The sequence below is a fragment of the Pelophylax lessonae genome (genome assembly GCF_965119305.1).
Source record: "Pelophylax lessonae genome assembly, chromosome: 7".
In the NCBI taxonomy this organism is placed as follows: domain Eukaryota; kingdom Metazoa; phylum Chordata; class Amphibia; order Anura; family Ranidae; genus Pelophylax; species Pelophylax lessonae.
The window spans coordinates 277,562,515-277,577,403 of NC_138774.1; the positions used below are offsets into that span (position 1 = coordinate 277,562,515).

Below are 14,889 nucleotides of genomic sequence, written 5' to 3' on the forward strand. Positions count from 1 at the left end.
AGGAAGACTTTATTCCTTCCGCAAATTCGTGGTGGTTTAGGGTTCCCTAATTTTAACACCTATTATATAGCTGTTTAGATTGCACCGGTCACCAAATATCACGCAAACCAGGAAATACCATTATGGGTTGCTGTTGTATCCACTGAAATTGATCCTCTCTCGATCTCCAATATTATATGGCTAAAAACCCAAATCTCGTTCACCTATTCACAACCCCATTATAAGACACACACTTTCAATCTGGGATAGAATGAAAACACCATACGGCCTTCAGTCAACACATAACCCTCTGCTCTCCTTTTCTTTAATGTTCAAGGGCTAAACAAGCCCTTGAAATGTACATAAAAATGTATGTGTCGTATATGTTGTGTCCATCTAAAACTCCATTATGGGTTGCTGTTGTATCTACTGAAATTGATCCTCTCTCGATCTCCAATCTTATATGGCTAAAAACCCAAATCTTGTTCACCTATTCACAGCCCCATTATAAGACACACACTTCCAATCTGGGATACAGGCAGTCCCCGAGTTACGAACATCCGAGTTACGAATGACTCGTACTTACGAACGGATGTCAATTTCGGTCACTTGTGCTCTACGCTGGTCCCGGATACCGCTGAGCAGCCATCTTGCACTGCCAGACACATTCCACACTGCAGTAGTGTATGTATTGCATGGCCACAAGAGCCCCAGATAACATAACTGCACGCCCAGAAGCACCCGAAACATCCCACATGCCTGCACAGGCTGAAGTTACACTTAAAAATGCCCTGTTTCAACTTACAAACAAATTCGACTTAAGAACAAACCTACAGTCCCTTTTGTGTTCGTAACCCGGGGACCGCCTGTAGAATGAAAACACCATACGGCCTTCAGTCAACACATAACCCTCTGCTCTCCTTTCTTAGAAATTCTTTAATGTTTAAGGGCTAAACAAGCCCTTGAAATGTACATAAAAATGTATGTGTCGTGTATGTGTCCATCTAAAACTGTCTAATTTTTTTCAGAGCATGTTGGAGACCGGGGAGTGATCATCAGGGGTAGTCGGCTGCAGATTGGCCGAGTACAGCCCTCGCATGCAGGTCACTATAGCTGTATAGTGCAGAACCATTTATCCCAAGCTCACAAAGACTTCCTGCTGCTGATACAAGGTATGAGCCTAGATAACATGAGGGGGGTGATTTATTAAAGTGGAACTTCACTCTTCACTCTACCTGGCGGTAATCCTGAGTGTGGCTTGGGGTTAATTTTCAGCACCAAAAGCCATAAACCCCGACCCTCACTTGGGGTTACCCTGTAGTGAAACTTACCTTGTCCCTACGATCGCCTGATGTCCTCCCACTGTGTCCTCTGGCCAATGCCGGCATCCGTCTTCCGGGTTCCCTTCCCTGCGAGTGCCGTGACGCAGGGGGCGGAGCTAGGTGGGAAATTAAAAAGAAATAAAAAAACATCACATGATACATTGTAATCTGTTAGGATTACATTACTGTATCAAACCATTTCACCTCAGTTTTGTCCCTAGTGCTTTGTCCAGTGCCCTGCCTGCACTTTTACTGTTTTATTCCTTTTATTTTTAATAAGAAATGTTTTATTATTAATTTATTAATTTAATTTATTAATGTATTAAGTAATTTGTTAATTTAATAATAATTTTATTCACTTTTTCTGTTTTATTCCTAAGAATTACAGGCCTACAAAATAAAACTACAGATTTCAATGCAAAACAATATACTGCTTTGACATTCAAAAATACCGCCAGGGAGGTTAATCAACATTGATTATTTTATCTTTATTCATTTTTGGGACTTATTATATCCCAGGAGTCATCAGGAGGGGAGGGGAGGAGAGGAGGAGGGGTTTTCTCAGCTAAGCACACTCTCTTGCATGCATGCTTGAGCTACGGGCAAATGGATTCCAGGAAGTGAATGCTACATTAATTATTTGCCCTTACTCAAGATGGCCAAAACCAGAAATGCTAGGGGGTACTTTTTTAAAGTGATTTCTGAACAAAATAAAGCATAGAGACATTGGTGGATGGGTGAGTTTGCTTTCAATATTAAAAATGAATTAAATAGTGTTTTTGGCTTTTGGTTCGCAGATATAGTGAAGATCAGCTTTAAACAGTGGCATGGCCATACCACTGCTTTAAAAAAAAAAAAAAAATCTTCCAGTGCAAATAATTTGGGTATATTTTACTTGTTATGAAATCTGAAATAGAAAATGGTTATAAAACTATCTTAGTCTTCGTAATAACCTGAACTGTCAACATAATGTATGTATCTTATTAATAGGGTTGATTGATTTTATTATGATAGAGTTTTATTTCCTATCGTAAAAATAGTATTGATTGATTGATTTATTTTTTATTTTTTTTATCAGTGGCTCCAAGAATCGTTGGATCAGAAATTCCAAGTGAGCGAAGCATCCAGGTAAAACAGGAGGTGACACTAGAATGTAAAGCAGAGGGAACACCTGCACCCCAAATTTTGTGGCTGAAGGATGGAAGACCCCTGGATCTTGTCTCTGCTCCAAACATGCGGTAAAGTCAAAATGGAGCAATGCTGACCATAGTTTACTATAAACTAGTGCCGTCCTTCTGAGGTTTCAGTTCTCAAAGGGTCAATTCACTCAAAGGTAGTTTAGTTGGATGACAGTTTGGATAAAACATTTCTTATAGACTCTGTTGGTGAGAACTCTGCACTGAGCTCCCAATTCTTTACACCTGCTGTGCCTATTATGAGGGGTTCCATTTCTCCATGCTGGATTTCCTATTCATTTTATATTATGGAGTATTTAGGAGGAGCTGGAGATGGACGGATACACCCAAAACTCAGAGGTGCACAGGAACAGAGTCCATAACTATGGCCAGGGGAATCCAGAAGATATAAAAAAGATGGAGGCTCCTTCGGAATCAGCCCACTTATATCTAAACAATACTTTTGGGTGCCCTGACCCTTTAAAAGAAAACTATCACTCATTTTTTGGTATTTTTTTTTTTTTTTTTTTTTTAATAAATAGGCCCTAAACGCAATTTCAAAATCACAAATATATACTTCCATGTCGGCCTAAGATAAATCAGGTGCAGACAATTATGCAGCTGTATGTTACATAGTAGTAGTTGAGGTTGAATAAGGCCCCGTTCACATAGGGGCGACGCTACTTCGCACCGCGACCTCGGATCGGCCGCCACGGACTTCATAACATTGAAGTCTATGGCGGTCGCCTCCTGGTCGCCCCAAAGAAGCTCCGGACCCTTTTTCTAAGTCGGAGCGACTTGTGTCGCTCCTATTAGAACGGGTCCGCAGCTTCCCTATGGGAGGCGACCTACGGCGACCTGTGAGGCGACCAGGTCGCCTCACAGGTCGCCCTAGTGTGAACGGGGACTTAAGACAATAGTCCATCCAGTTCAACCTGTGTAGGTGTGTATGGCCGTAATCATCTGTCATACCCCTGAATTTTCTGATCCTTGAGATGTACATCCAAGAGTCTTTTGAAAGTAGCCATACTTCCCGTAGAAACCACCTCTTGTGGTAGAGAATTCCACAATCTTGTAGCCCTAACAGTAAAGAACCCCCTGCGTTCCCTAAGGTTAAAACGCTTCTCCTCTAATAGCATTGTATGCCCTTGAATCCTCATGCAATCCTTTTGACTGAATAGCTTTTTTTCTATGCTGAGATCGCCATTGAGGTATTTATAAATTGCTATCATGTCCCCTCTCAGGCGTCTCTTCTACAGGGAGAATAAATCAAGCGATTGCAGGCGCTCTTCATAATTAAGGTCCTCCAATCCCCTAATTAGTTTAGTTACCCTTCTCTGGACTCTCTCCAGCTCCAACATATCCCTCCTGAGGACTGGCGACCAGAACTGGACAGAATGCGTTGTACTTAATTTATCACGTTCTTTTTTTGCCTCGTCAGTCTGTCCCAAGATGGAAGCTCTGTACATCTTACATCCGTGCAACCCTCTGACTCTGGCCGCTACACATGCCTGGCTCGTAATGTTGCTGGTGAAGACACAAAGGTTTATGTACTGAACATTCTTGGTAAGTACCGCGATACCCTGGGATTTATCGCTCACATTTACTCAGGTGTCATTAACTTAAAAATACACATAGACGTAAAGCAGATCTAAAGTCAAACTTCATTTATAGTCATTCCCCTTCAACCAAACTGCTCCTTGTCCTAAGATAGCTCTAAAGCTGGCCATACGCTAGTAGGAAATTCTAATCAGAACCTTCTTAGAACATTCTTTCTTGCCATAATTTTGTTTAAAATACTTAAAACTTTGTCCAAATCTGATATTGAATGTAATCCCAGATATATTAAACTGGTTTCATTACAGTCTGTATGATGTTTCGTACAATTTTCTTGAACGAAAACTACATTTACATTTAGAATTTTGTTTGTCGAGAAAATATTTTCATCCCGCTCCTTCTAACTTTTTCATCCCCTACAATGATTTGACCCCACTATCCATTAGAAAGTTGAACAAAAGTTCCAAAAACTAACATTTTTGTACAAAATTCTACTAGTGAATTTGCCATCTTAGGATTGCCAGGAGTTGCTGAAATACTTACCTTTCAGGAGCTTCAATCTTCTGTTAACCGGTAGACTGCTTATTTTGGATCTGAGACATGGCCAGGGTTGGGGCCTTTGTGCAGGAAGAGGCACTGATTGGCTTATTTTGGATCTGAGACATGGCCAGGGTTTTGTGCCTTTGTGCAGGAAGAGGCACTGATTGGCTGTTAAGTGTGTCTGTCACTGTACTTTGGTAAGGACTCCTCGGCTGCCTTTGATGAGTTTTACTAGGTCACCTTTGTTGCCATCTGTACTTTCTGAGTCCCTAACCTAGAAACAGAATTCTGATGAGTATCTGCATGCCTTTTCCAGGTCAGTGGCTAAAAATAGTGAAGCAAGAAATCTCAGTGAAAGTCTTGATTGGCATATGGTTTGATTTAGTTTTGTCCCAATGGACGTTTTTGAGTGACAGTGAAATTAGTGGTGAATTTACAGTAATTAAATGAAGGCATTTGATCTAACGGAACTAATGATCTAGTTGAGAAGACATCCATTCGTTCCATGTTTTTTGGACCTTTGTTGGGAAAGGGCTGGGTATATAAGCACATTTTTTGAAAGGAATAGTAAAGTTAGCTTCACAGAACCAGGTGTCTTAGGTAGGAGTAAAAGAACTTAGCAATTTTTTGGCTGAGTTTCAGGGAAACAAATAGTTTCTCACAAGAAAGCAGAGGTAAATACGCTCAATGATTACATTTTAGGGTTAAGAACCCTTGGAGAACCCATAAAATTGATAGTCAGTTTTAGCATCCCCTTTTCATTATCTACCCAAATTAAGGTGCTGAGAACGCATAGCTATAACCCCATTATTCTCTGTGTGTTATGTTACTGTAAACCCCTGTGTTTCTGAATTGTCTTTCTTTTACAGCTCCTCCAGTGTTTGAATCAGGCTCCAATGTTTCTGAGACCCTCAGCAGTGTCCCAGGATCACAGGTTACCTTGGAGTGCCTTGCCAGTGGTTCCATGCCAATGCAGTTGATGTGGCTGAAGGATGGGAGCCAGCTTTCCTCATCCAGATTCCTCAGGATCTCCTCGGGAGGGCGGATCCTACGGTGAGGAACCAATCTTATGATTTTGTAGCATTATTGTTTACTATTTTATGAAGCAGTTATTAGAAGCATTTATTCATTTTTCTTCTATGAAGTAATTGAATATCTGCATTGAATGTTTTATATGATGCCCACTGTTTATCAGTTGCAAGTATAAAAAGTGAGGATTTGCATGTATTAAAAGGAGACACCTAAAGATGTCTGAACATCGCTTTAGAAAACTGCACATCAGGAGCCTTGAAACTAGGGTACTTTAATCTGCAGGATCCAGCATCTCCAGGTGGTGTTGAGAGTTGGCCCACCCTTCCCACATTTTCTGCTTTCCTATTGGCGAGTGAGGCTGCCCATCATATTGATAAAGAGTTCCCCTGCATATTGTAAATTATTTTATCAGTGTTTTTAAAACCCTGTTTTTGTGTATAGTTTGTAATTTTACATGTGCATTGTGGCATCCATATTTCCTCCCCATATTTGACTATTCTACTTCCCATTTAGCAGTGCCATCTTAACCACTTAAGCCCTGGAGGATTTGGCTGCTAAACGACCAGGGGGTATTTTGCGATTCGGCACTGCGTGACTTTAACGGACAATTGCGCGGTCGTGCGACGCTGTACCTAAACAAATTTGACGTCCTTTTTTTCCCCACAAACAGAGCTTTCTTTTGGTGGTATTTGATCACCTGTGCGCTTTTTACTTTTTGCGCTATAAACAAAAAAAGAGCGTCAATTTTGCAAAAATAGCAATATTTTTCACATTTTTTTATATGAAATTCCCCCCCCAAAAAAATGTAAAAATCAAAATTTTTTAACATTTTCGGCCAATTTGTTTTATGCTACCTATGTTTGGTAAAAAAAATTGCAAAAAGCGTATTTTGATTGGTTTGCGCAAAAGTTATCGCGTTTACTAACAAAGGGAAAGATTTTTGTCATTTTTGTTGTTTTTTTTTTTTAACGCGTTATGGCGGCGATCTGCGATTTTTTTTGCGGTACTGCGACATTGGGGCTGACAGATCGGACCCTTGACTGACATTTTTGACACTTTTGGGGTTACCAGTGACATTTCTACAGTAATCAGTGCTATACATATGCACTGTTACTGTAAAAATACACTGGTAGTGAAGGGGTTAACTTTATTTGGTAGGGAGGGGCTGTGTGTGTCCCTAGGGGCGTGCTTTCTACTGTGATTGGCTGTGGCTTGAGCTGTAAGGACACTGATCAACGGATCTACATAGTAGATCCGTGTGATCAGTGTCTTTACACCGAGGAGAATGACAGGCAGCTTGTTTACACAAGCTGCCTGACTTTCTCCCTCTCCCCCGCCGATCACAGAGTGGCCGGCGGACATCGAGTCCGCCGGTCACACGCGCGGGGGGGTCCGTGACCACGCGGGAGCGCGCCTCCGGGGGTGCGCGCTCGCTCCCTAGACCCTCACAAGCAAGCAACGTAGACCTACCTCAGTTTGCCTGTGAGGGGCTGACCGCCGACGTAGATAGTCGTGCGGCGGTCGGCAAGTGGTTAAGAGCATTAAAGGGCCCTGGGCAATGCCTAGCACTGGGGCCCTGCCTATACAATCACCTACGAGAATAAAAGTGCAAATTATCGATAAGGTGAAATTTACTGGTACAGCAGTGCCAGGCTAATGACAGCTTCCAAGTATGGCGGCTGGGTCCGGTGAACACACACACGGACGGGAGTCACACTCTACTGTCCTGTGTGCCTGTTCCCATGGAGGCTGACAGTCATTCCTGCAGTTGCGGGCTCCCCCTCCACGGCCCAAGTGGCCTAACAGCAGTGCAGGGCCGACAGGCGCTTGCCACCTGCTAAGTTTGGCAGGGGAATGCACACAGGAATCTGGACTAATGCTTGGCTGGGGCTGGGTCACTGGGCAAATGGGGACCCCCCCCCCGGGCAACTGGGGCCCCTGGGCAACTTCCCAGCGTGCCCATTTGGTAAGATGGCCCTGCCACTTAGTAGTGTTTCACAATGTTGTACCCTGTTGATCCCCTTCATCAGTTTTACCAGGTATAGTGTCTGTTTGAAAATAAGAGACATTCTGTATTTTTTATTGACCCTAAAACATCTACAGTGCTTTTGGTTGTCAGAGACCAGATAATATTTGCCTATTGTTTGGGTCACATGTGCTTTTGTAATCATAGCACAGTTAATCAGAAAGGATTAACAATTTGTGATCATTTTTTGAAAAAAGATCATATAGATGGCTATTATTTAGTAATTTATATACAAACCCGATTCCAAAAAAGTTGGGACACTGTACAAATTGTGAATAAAAACAGAATGCAATGATGTGGAAGTTTCAAATTTCAATATTTTATTCAGAATACAACATAGATGACATATCAAATGTTTAAACTGAGAAAATGTATAATTTTAAGGGAAAAATAAGTTGATTTTAAATTTCATGGCATCAACACATCTCAAAAAAGTTGGGACAAGGCCATGTTTACCACTGTGTGGCCTCCCCTCTTCTTTTTATAACAGTCTGCAAATGTCTGGGGACTGAGGAGACAAGTTGCTCAAGTTTAGGAATAGGAATTTTGTCCCATTCTTGTCTAATCCAGGCTCCTAGTTGCTCAACTGTCTTAGGTCTTCTTTGTCCCATCTTCCTCTTTATGATGCGCCAAATGTTTTCTATGGGTGAAAGATCTGGACTGCAGGCTGGCCATTTCAGTACCCGGATCCTTCTTCTACGCAGCCATGATGTTGTAATTGATGCAGTATGTGGTCTGGCATTGCATGTTGGAAAATGCAAGGTCTTCCCTGAAAGAGACGACGTCTGGATGGGAGCATATGTTGTTCTAGAACCTGGATATACCTTACAGCATTGATGGTTCCTTTCCAGATGTGTGAGCTGCCCATGCCACATGCACTCATGCAACCCCATACCATCAGAGATGCAGGCTTCTGAACTGAACGCTGATAACAACTTGGGTTGTCCTTGTCTTCTTTAGTCCGGATGACATGGCGTCCCAGTTTTCCACAAAGAACTTCAAATTTTGATTCGTTTGACCACAGAATATTTTTCCACTTTGCCACAGACCATTTTAAATGAGTCTTGGCCCAGAGAAAAGACTGCGCTTCTGGATCATGTTTAGATATGGCTTCTTTTTTGGCCTATCGAGTTTTAGACGGCAACGGCGAATGGCACGGTGGATTGTGTTCACCGACAATGTTTTCTGGAAGTATTCCTGAGCCCATGTTGTGATTTCCATTACAGTAGCATTCCTGTATGTGATGCAGTGCCGTCTAAGGGCCCAAAGATCATGGGCATCCAGTATGGTTTTCCGGCCTTGACCCTTACGCACAGAGATTGTTCCAGATTCTCTGAATCTTTGGATGATATTATGCACTGTAGATGATGATAAATTTTTCTCTGAGAAACTCCTTTCTGATATTGCTCCACTATTTTTCGCCGCAGCATTGGGGGAATTGGTGATCCTCTGCCCATCTTGACTTCTGAGAGACACTGCCACTCTGAGAGGCTCTTTTTATACCCAATCATGTTGCCAATTGACCAAATAAGTTGCAAATTGGTCCTCCAGCTGTTCCTTATATGTACATTTAACTTTTACGGCCTCTTATTGCTACCTGTCCCAACTTTTTTGGAATGTGTAGCTCTCATGAAATCCAAAATGAGCCAATATTTGGCATGACATTTCAAAATGTCTCACTTTAAACATTTGATATGTTATCTATATTATATTGTGAATAAAATATAAGATTATGAGATTTATAAATGAGTCCATTCCTTTTTTACTCACAATTTGTACAGTGTCCCAAATTTCTTGGATTTGGGTTTTTATTTTTAATAAGGTCAATATTGTATAGTGTATCATTTTCGAATGACTGTTCTTTACCAAATTTGGGGATATAATAAAAAATTCTGTTTACATTTGAAATGTGATAATTAGTGATCGACCGATATCGGTTTTTCGTTGCCACTACCGATATTTTGGCCAATGCATCTCGGTATCGGTCGATATTGGCCGATATTTTCGTACAAAAAATTCTTTTTTTTTTTTTATTTATTTGACAGGTACTCTTGTGGAGGGATCTGGGGGTCTAAAATACCCCAAACCCCTCCTCTGCACTTAAAAGCATTCATTTGGAAAAAAAAAAAGCATTCAAAACGCCAAGTTTGGCTGTTTTGAATGCTCTCATTTTTTTTAATCTGGCGTCAGACAGTACCCGAAAGTGATGTCACTCATAACATCACTTCCGGGTTTTTGCATGGAGACCCGATCAGAGCAGAAGGCGGCTTTAATCGGGTCTTCGGCAGCCATGCAGGCTGGTTGCCCAGGTCTCCCGGTGGGACGGGAGACCTGGGGCGAGCCGCGGAAGGCTGAGGAAGAGGGGGTGACCCCTCCCGCTCCTTGTAATGACAGCTGAGCAGCTTTTTAGCCGCATCGGTTGTCATTACAGGACAGCCGACCGTCAGCTATGGACGCCGGTACCGGGGTGATGCCTCTAGCTGCAGGTATCACTCCGGTACAAGCACCTTCCTGAAATATCGGCAATATCGGTCACCTTGGTGGCCGATTCCGATATATCGGGAAAAGTGCATATCAGCCCCCGATATATCGGCTTTGCCGATAATCGGTCGATCTCTAGTGATAGTTATGGTGTAAGATGATTCACAGAAACTATCTAGTCCGTGGTCGTTTGCTAACATGTGTGCATGACCCAAATTACAAGTCGCGGTTTGTCAGATTTTAGGTAGGAGCACAGTTATGTAAATTGGTGACATTGCAAAAGGCCCATCCTAGTTAAATTTGGAAAATATAAACTGTTAGTGGTTATTTGAAGAAGCCTTTTGGAAAACCACAATTTGGGTAACATTTCTTATGGTAAACACTGTCGTCCTCTGACAATATAATGCGGTGTTGCTGTATTTCTATGCAGGATATCCCAAGTACAAGTCTCAGATGCCGGCATCTACACCTGTGTAGCATCAAGTCCTGCTGGAAGTGCAGAGAAAAGCTTTACCCTGCTGGTTGAATGTATGTATCCTACCACAATTTTTAACTGATGATATGATCATATGAAGATCCTAGTGCAGGGATCTTCAATCTATGGCCCTCCAGCTGTTGCAGAACTACATGTTCCATGAGGCTTTGTAAAACTCTGAAGAAACATTATAGAAGAAACATTATAGCTGACCAGTACATCAGCGCTTGAACAAAAATTTCACTTTATTGAATCATGGACAAAGGATTATGGTTCTACATCATGACACATGTCTCATCCACTAGTACAGGGGTCTTCAAACTATGGCCCTCCAGGTGTTCAGTAACTACAATTCCCACCATGTCTAGTCATAGGCATAATGGACATTGTAGTTCCTGAACAACTGGAGGGCCATAGTTTGAAGACCCCTGTGCTAGTGGATGAGACATGTGTCATTATGTAGAACCATAATCCTTTACCCATGATTCAATAAAGTGAAAGTTTTGTTCAAACACTGATGTAGTGGTCAGCTATAATGTTTCTTCTTTATAGCACCATAAAGAGCCATAAATCTGCCAACATTATGCTGTTATGGTTGGTTGAAACAGACGTTATTCCGCAGAAATTTGTTTATAACACTGTTGCTGAATAAGTATTTATATTTACAGTGCCTTGAAAAAGTATTCATACCGGATTAAATTTTCCACATATTGTCATGGTACAACTAAAAACGTAAATGTATTTTATTTGGATTGTATGTGGTGATAGACCAACACAAAGTGGCACATAATTGTGAAGTGGAAGGAAAATGATAAATGGTGTTCACATTTTTTTTTAAATAAATATGTGAAAAGTGTGTCATGCATTTGTTTTTAGCCCCCTATACTCTGATACCCCTAACTAAAATATAGTGGAACCAATTTCCTTCAGAAGTCACCTAATTAGTAAATAGTGTCCATCTGTGTGTAATTTAATCTCAGTATAAATACAGCTATTCTGTGAAGCCCTCATAGGTTTGTTAGAGAACCTTAGTGAACAAACAAAATCATGAAGGCCAAGGAACACACCAGACAGGTCAGGGATAAAGTTGTGGAGAAGTTTAAAGCAGGGTTAAATATCCCAAGCTTTGAACATCTCACTCAGCACTGTTCAATCCATCATCCAAAAATGGAAAGAGTATGGCACAACTGCAACCCTACCAAGACATGGCCGTCCACCTAAACTGACAGGCCGGGCAAGGAGAACATTAATTAGAGAAGCAGCCAAGAGGCCCATGGTAACTCTGGCTGAGCTGCAGAGATCCACAGCTCAGGTGGGAGAATCTGTCCACAGGACAACTATTAGTCGCACTCCACAAATCTGCCCTTTATGGAAGAGTGGTAAGAAGAAAGCCATTGTTGGAAGAAAGCCCCTTCTTTAGTTTGCGAGAAGCCATGTGGGGGACACAGCAAACATGTGGAAGAAGGTGCTCTGGTCAGATGAGACCAAAATTGAACTTTTTGGCCTAAATGCAAAACTCTATGTGTGGCAGAAAACTAAAACTGCACATCACCCTGAACACACCATCCCCACCGTGAAACATGGTGGTGGCAGCATCATGTTGTGGGGATGCTTTTCCTCAGCAGGGAAGCTAGTCAGAGTTGATGGAAAGATGGATAAAGCCAAATACGGGGCAATCTTTGAAGAAAACCTGAGTCTGCAAAAGACTTGAGACTGGAATGGAGGGGGGAAGCTGGTTAGAGTTGATGGGAAGATGGATGGAGGGCAATCTTAGAAGAAAACCTGGTAGAATCTGCAAAAGACTTGAGACTGGGGTGGAGAGGGGGAAGCTGGTCAGAGTTGATGGGAAGATGGATGGAGGGCAATCTTAGGAGAAAACCTGGTAGAATCTGCAAAAGACTTAAGACTGGGGCGGAGGTTCACCTTCCAGCAGGACAACGACCCTAAACATAGAGCCAGAGCTACAATGGAATGGTTTAGATCAAAGCCTATTCATGTGTTAGAATGGCCCAGTCAAAGTCCAGACCTAAATTCAATTGAGAATCTGTGGCAAGACTTGAAAATTGCTGTTCACAGACGCTCTCCATCCAATCTGACAGAGCTTGAGATGTTTTGCAAAGAAGAATGGGCAAAAATGTCCCTCTCTAGATGTGCAAAGCTGGTAGAGACATCCCCAAAAAGACTTGCAGCTGTAATTGCAGTGAAAGGCCGTTCCAAGAAGTATTGACTCAGGGGGGGCTGAATACAAATGTGCACCACACTTTGCACATATTTATTTGTAAAAAGTTTTGAAAACCATTTGTTATTTTCTTTCCACTTTACAATTATGTGCCACTTTGTGTTGGTCTGTCACATAAAATCCCAATAAGATACATTAATGCTTTTTGGTTGTAAAATGACAAAATGTGGAAAATTTCAAGGGGTGTGAATACTTTTTCAAGGCACTGTAGCTAAGTCATTGGTTTCCTACAAAGCAGTTAGTCTGTGAACTACTGCACTACACACTGCCTGCCTATATCCATCTATTCTACAGTCCATTTACTCTTCCTTCTATAATTCTTTCTAATACCCTTTGTATGTCTGTGACATCAATGTTGCTGCTCACTTATGACTTGTTTGTCTCCTACATGCTTGCCCTTTAGGAGATGGAAGGTCAGTAAAATACTACATTTCTTTGAAGACATGAGTTTGGTGCATGTTTTATGAAGTTTGACTAAAAAAAACGTATAAAAGGAAAAATATGTATCTTAAAGTGTTACTAAACCCAGGAGCCTGCATTCACTATATCTGGTCTCCCACATTACACAGAACATGGAAATGCAATTATTTTACTAAATATAAACTTGTAAGGGAAATCACCTTAGACCACAAGCTGATACAAGAAAAGATTTATTTCTCGTATACGAGGAGACAAGTACAGGAGATTGTCAGATATTCACCCACCAGTTCTGGCCGCCTGTGACCCGTGGAATAGGGCTCCATACACAGAAGCTAGCCTAGTTGGCTTCTTATCTGACACTTGTCTGAATTCTTTATGCTAGCTTGCACATTTATATACAGTTAAAACATCCTGAATGAAAAAGAAACCTCCCCTTCGGACAATGATTGGTAGGCCGAAATACAAGCTTTATTGTATCACTTCCTGAAGGGGGTTTCACATACTTAAAGCGGAGTTCCGGGCACGAAAACATTTTTTCAGTGAACATACCCCCGGGACAGTCAGGGCTAGTACATTCCACAATGGCTAGCCTCTGATCTGTCCCGGTTCGCACTTACCTACAAGAAGAAATACTCACTTTTAAAATTTCTTCTCCAGCGTTGCCATCTCTTTTGTGGGCAGCTGAAGCCAGCGCGATACGCTTCTGCGTCCTCTTCCGCGTCTTCTTGTCCCAGAATGCGCCTGCACCGCCCCCTCTCGTCACTTCCGGGGCGACGCCGCATTCCTCCACAGCTTCTGGGCATGCCCAGAAGCTGTTTAGCAGGGAATGCGGCGTCGCCCCGGAAGTGACAAGCGGGGCCGGTGCCGTCGCATTGATTCCTGGGAGCGATGACGTTCAGCTCCCAGGAATCATCGCAAGACAGGAAGTGACGTCGGAGCCGCGGCACCGAGGGAGGAAGTAGAGAACAGGTGAGTATTTTCAATCTCCAATTACAAGGTGAGTGAAAAAAAAAAAACGCCTAACTATCCAATTCCTTTTCAGGTGAAGGAGACCAAGCGGATGGGCACAAAAAAAAATGTTCGTTTTTGTGCCCGGACCTCCGCTTTAATGCGGAACAGTAGTTTATTGTGTATATATATATATATATATATATAGTATTCTGTCACTATTCATTAGACACATGAGCCATTTCCTGGGCTACAAGACATATGGACAGGATATACCGACGTCATGCAGTATAGTAAGCCTTTGTTAGCAAGATAACGTGGAAATTCATGTGATGACTTACAATTCTAACAAGACTTCTTATATAAGCATATGTATATATCCTTATAGGCATAAATGATTCTAAAACATATAATTAATTATGAAACATTCATAATTTCTTTAACAAAACTGCAAAATACCTTTTCTCAACTTCAGTATATAGCAGTTTTGTGACTTCTATCAGTGTTTAGTTAAAGTTTGTAGGAGTTTTCATTCTATTCTGACTGTCCTATGAGGCTGCAGGACCCCTGATCCTCTTCCTGGACAGTGCTGATTGGCCCTGTGCTGATCACATGCACCCTCCCAAGAAAGAAAAAAAAAACTATACACACCAAACTGAGCATGTGCAGCAGAGTGCCCCCAAGGCAGGAGATGG

At 41.9% G+C, this 14,889-nt stretch overlaps 1 protein-coding gene across 1 annotated transcript in view; it reads left to right on the forward strand.

Annotated features, from left to right (window-relative positions):
* The window catches only part of HMCN2 (hemicentin 2), a 377,259-nt gene that overhangs the window by 307,358 nt on the left and 55,012 nt on the right, over positions 1–14,889 (forward strand). Inside the window, exons 63-67 of the mRNA XM_082263033.1 lie at positions 1,008–1,151; positions 2,380–2,539; positions 3,918–4,042; positions 5,443–5,626; positions 10,543–10,640. Of these exons, the coding sequence (XP_082119159.1) occupies positions 1,008–1,151; positions 2,380–2,539; positions 3,918–4,042; positions 5,443–5,626; positions 10,543–10,640 (711 nt within the window). The remainder of the gene's footprint in view (positions 1–1,007; positions 1,152–2,379; positions 2,540–3,917; positions 4,043–5,442; positions 5,627–10,542; positions 10,641–14,889) is intronic.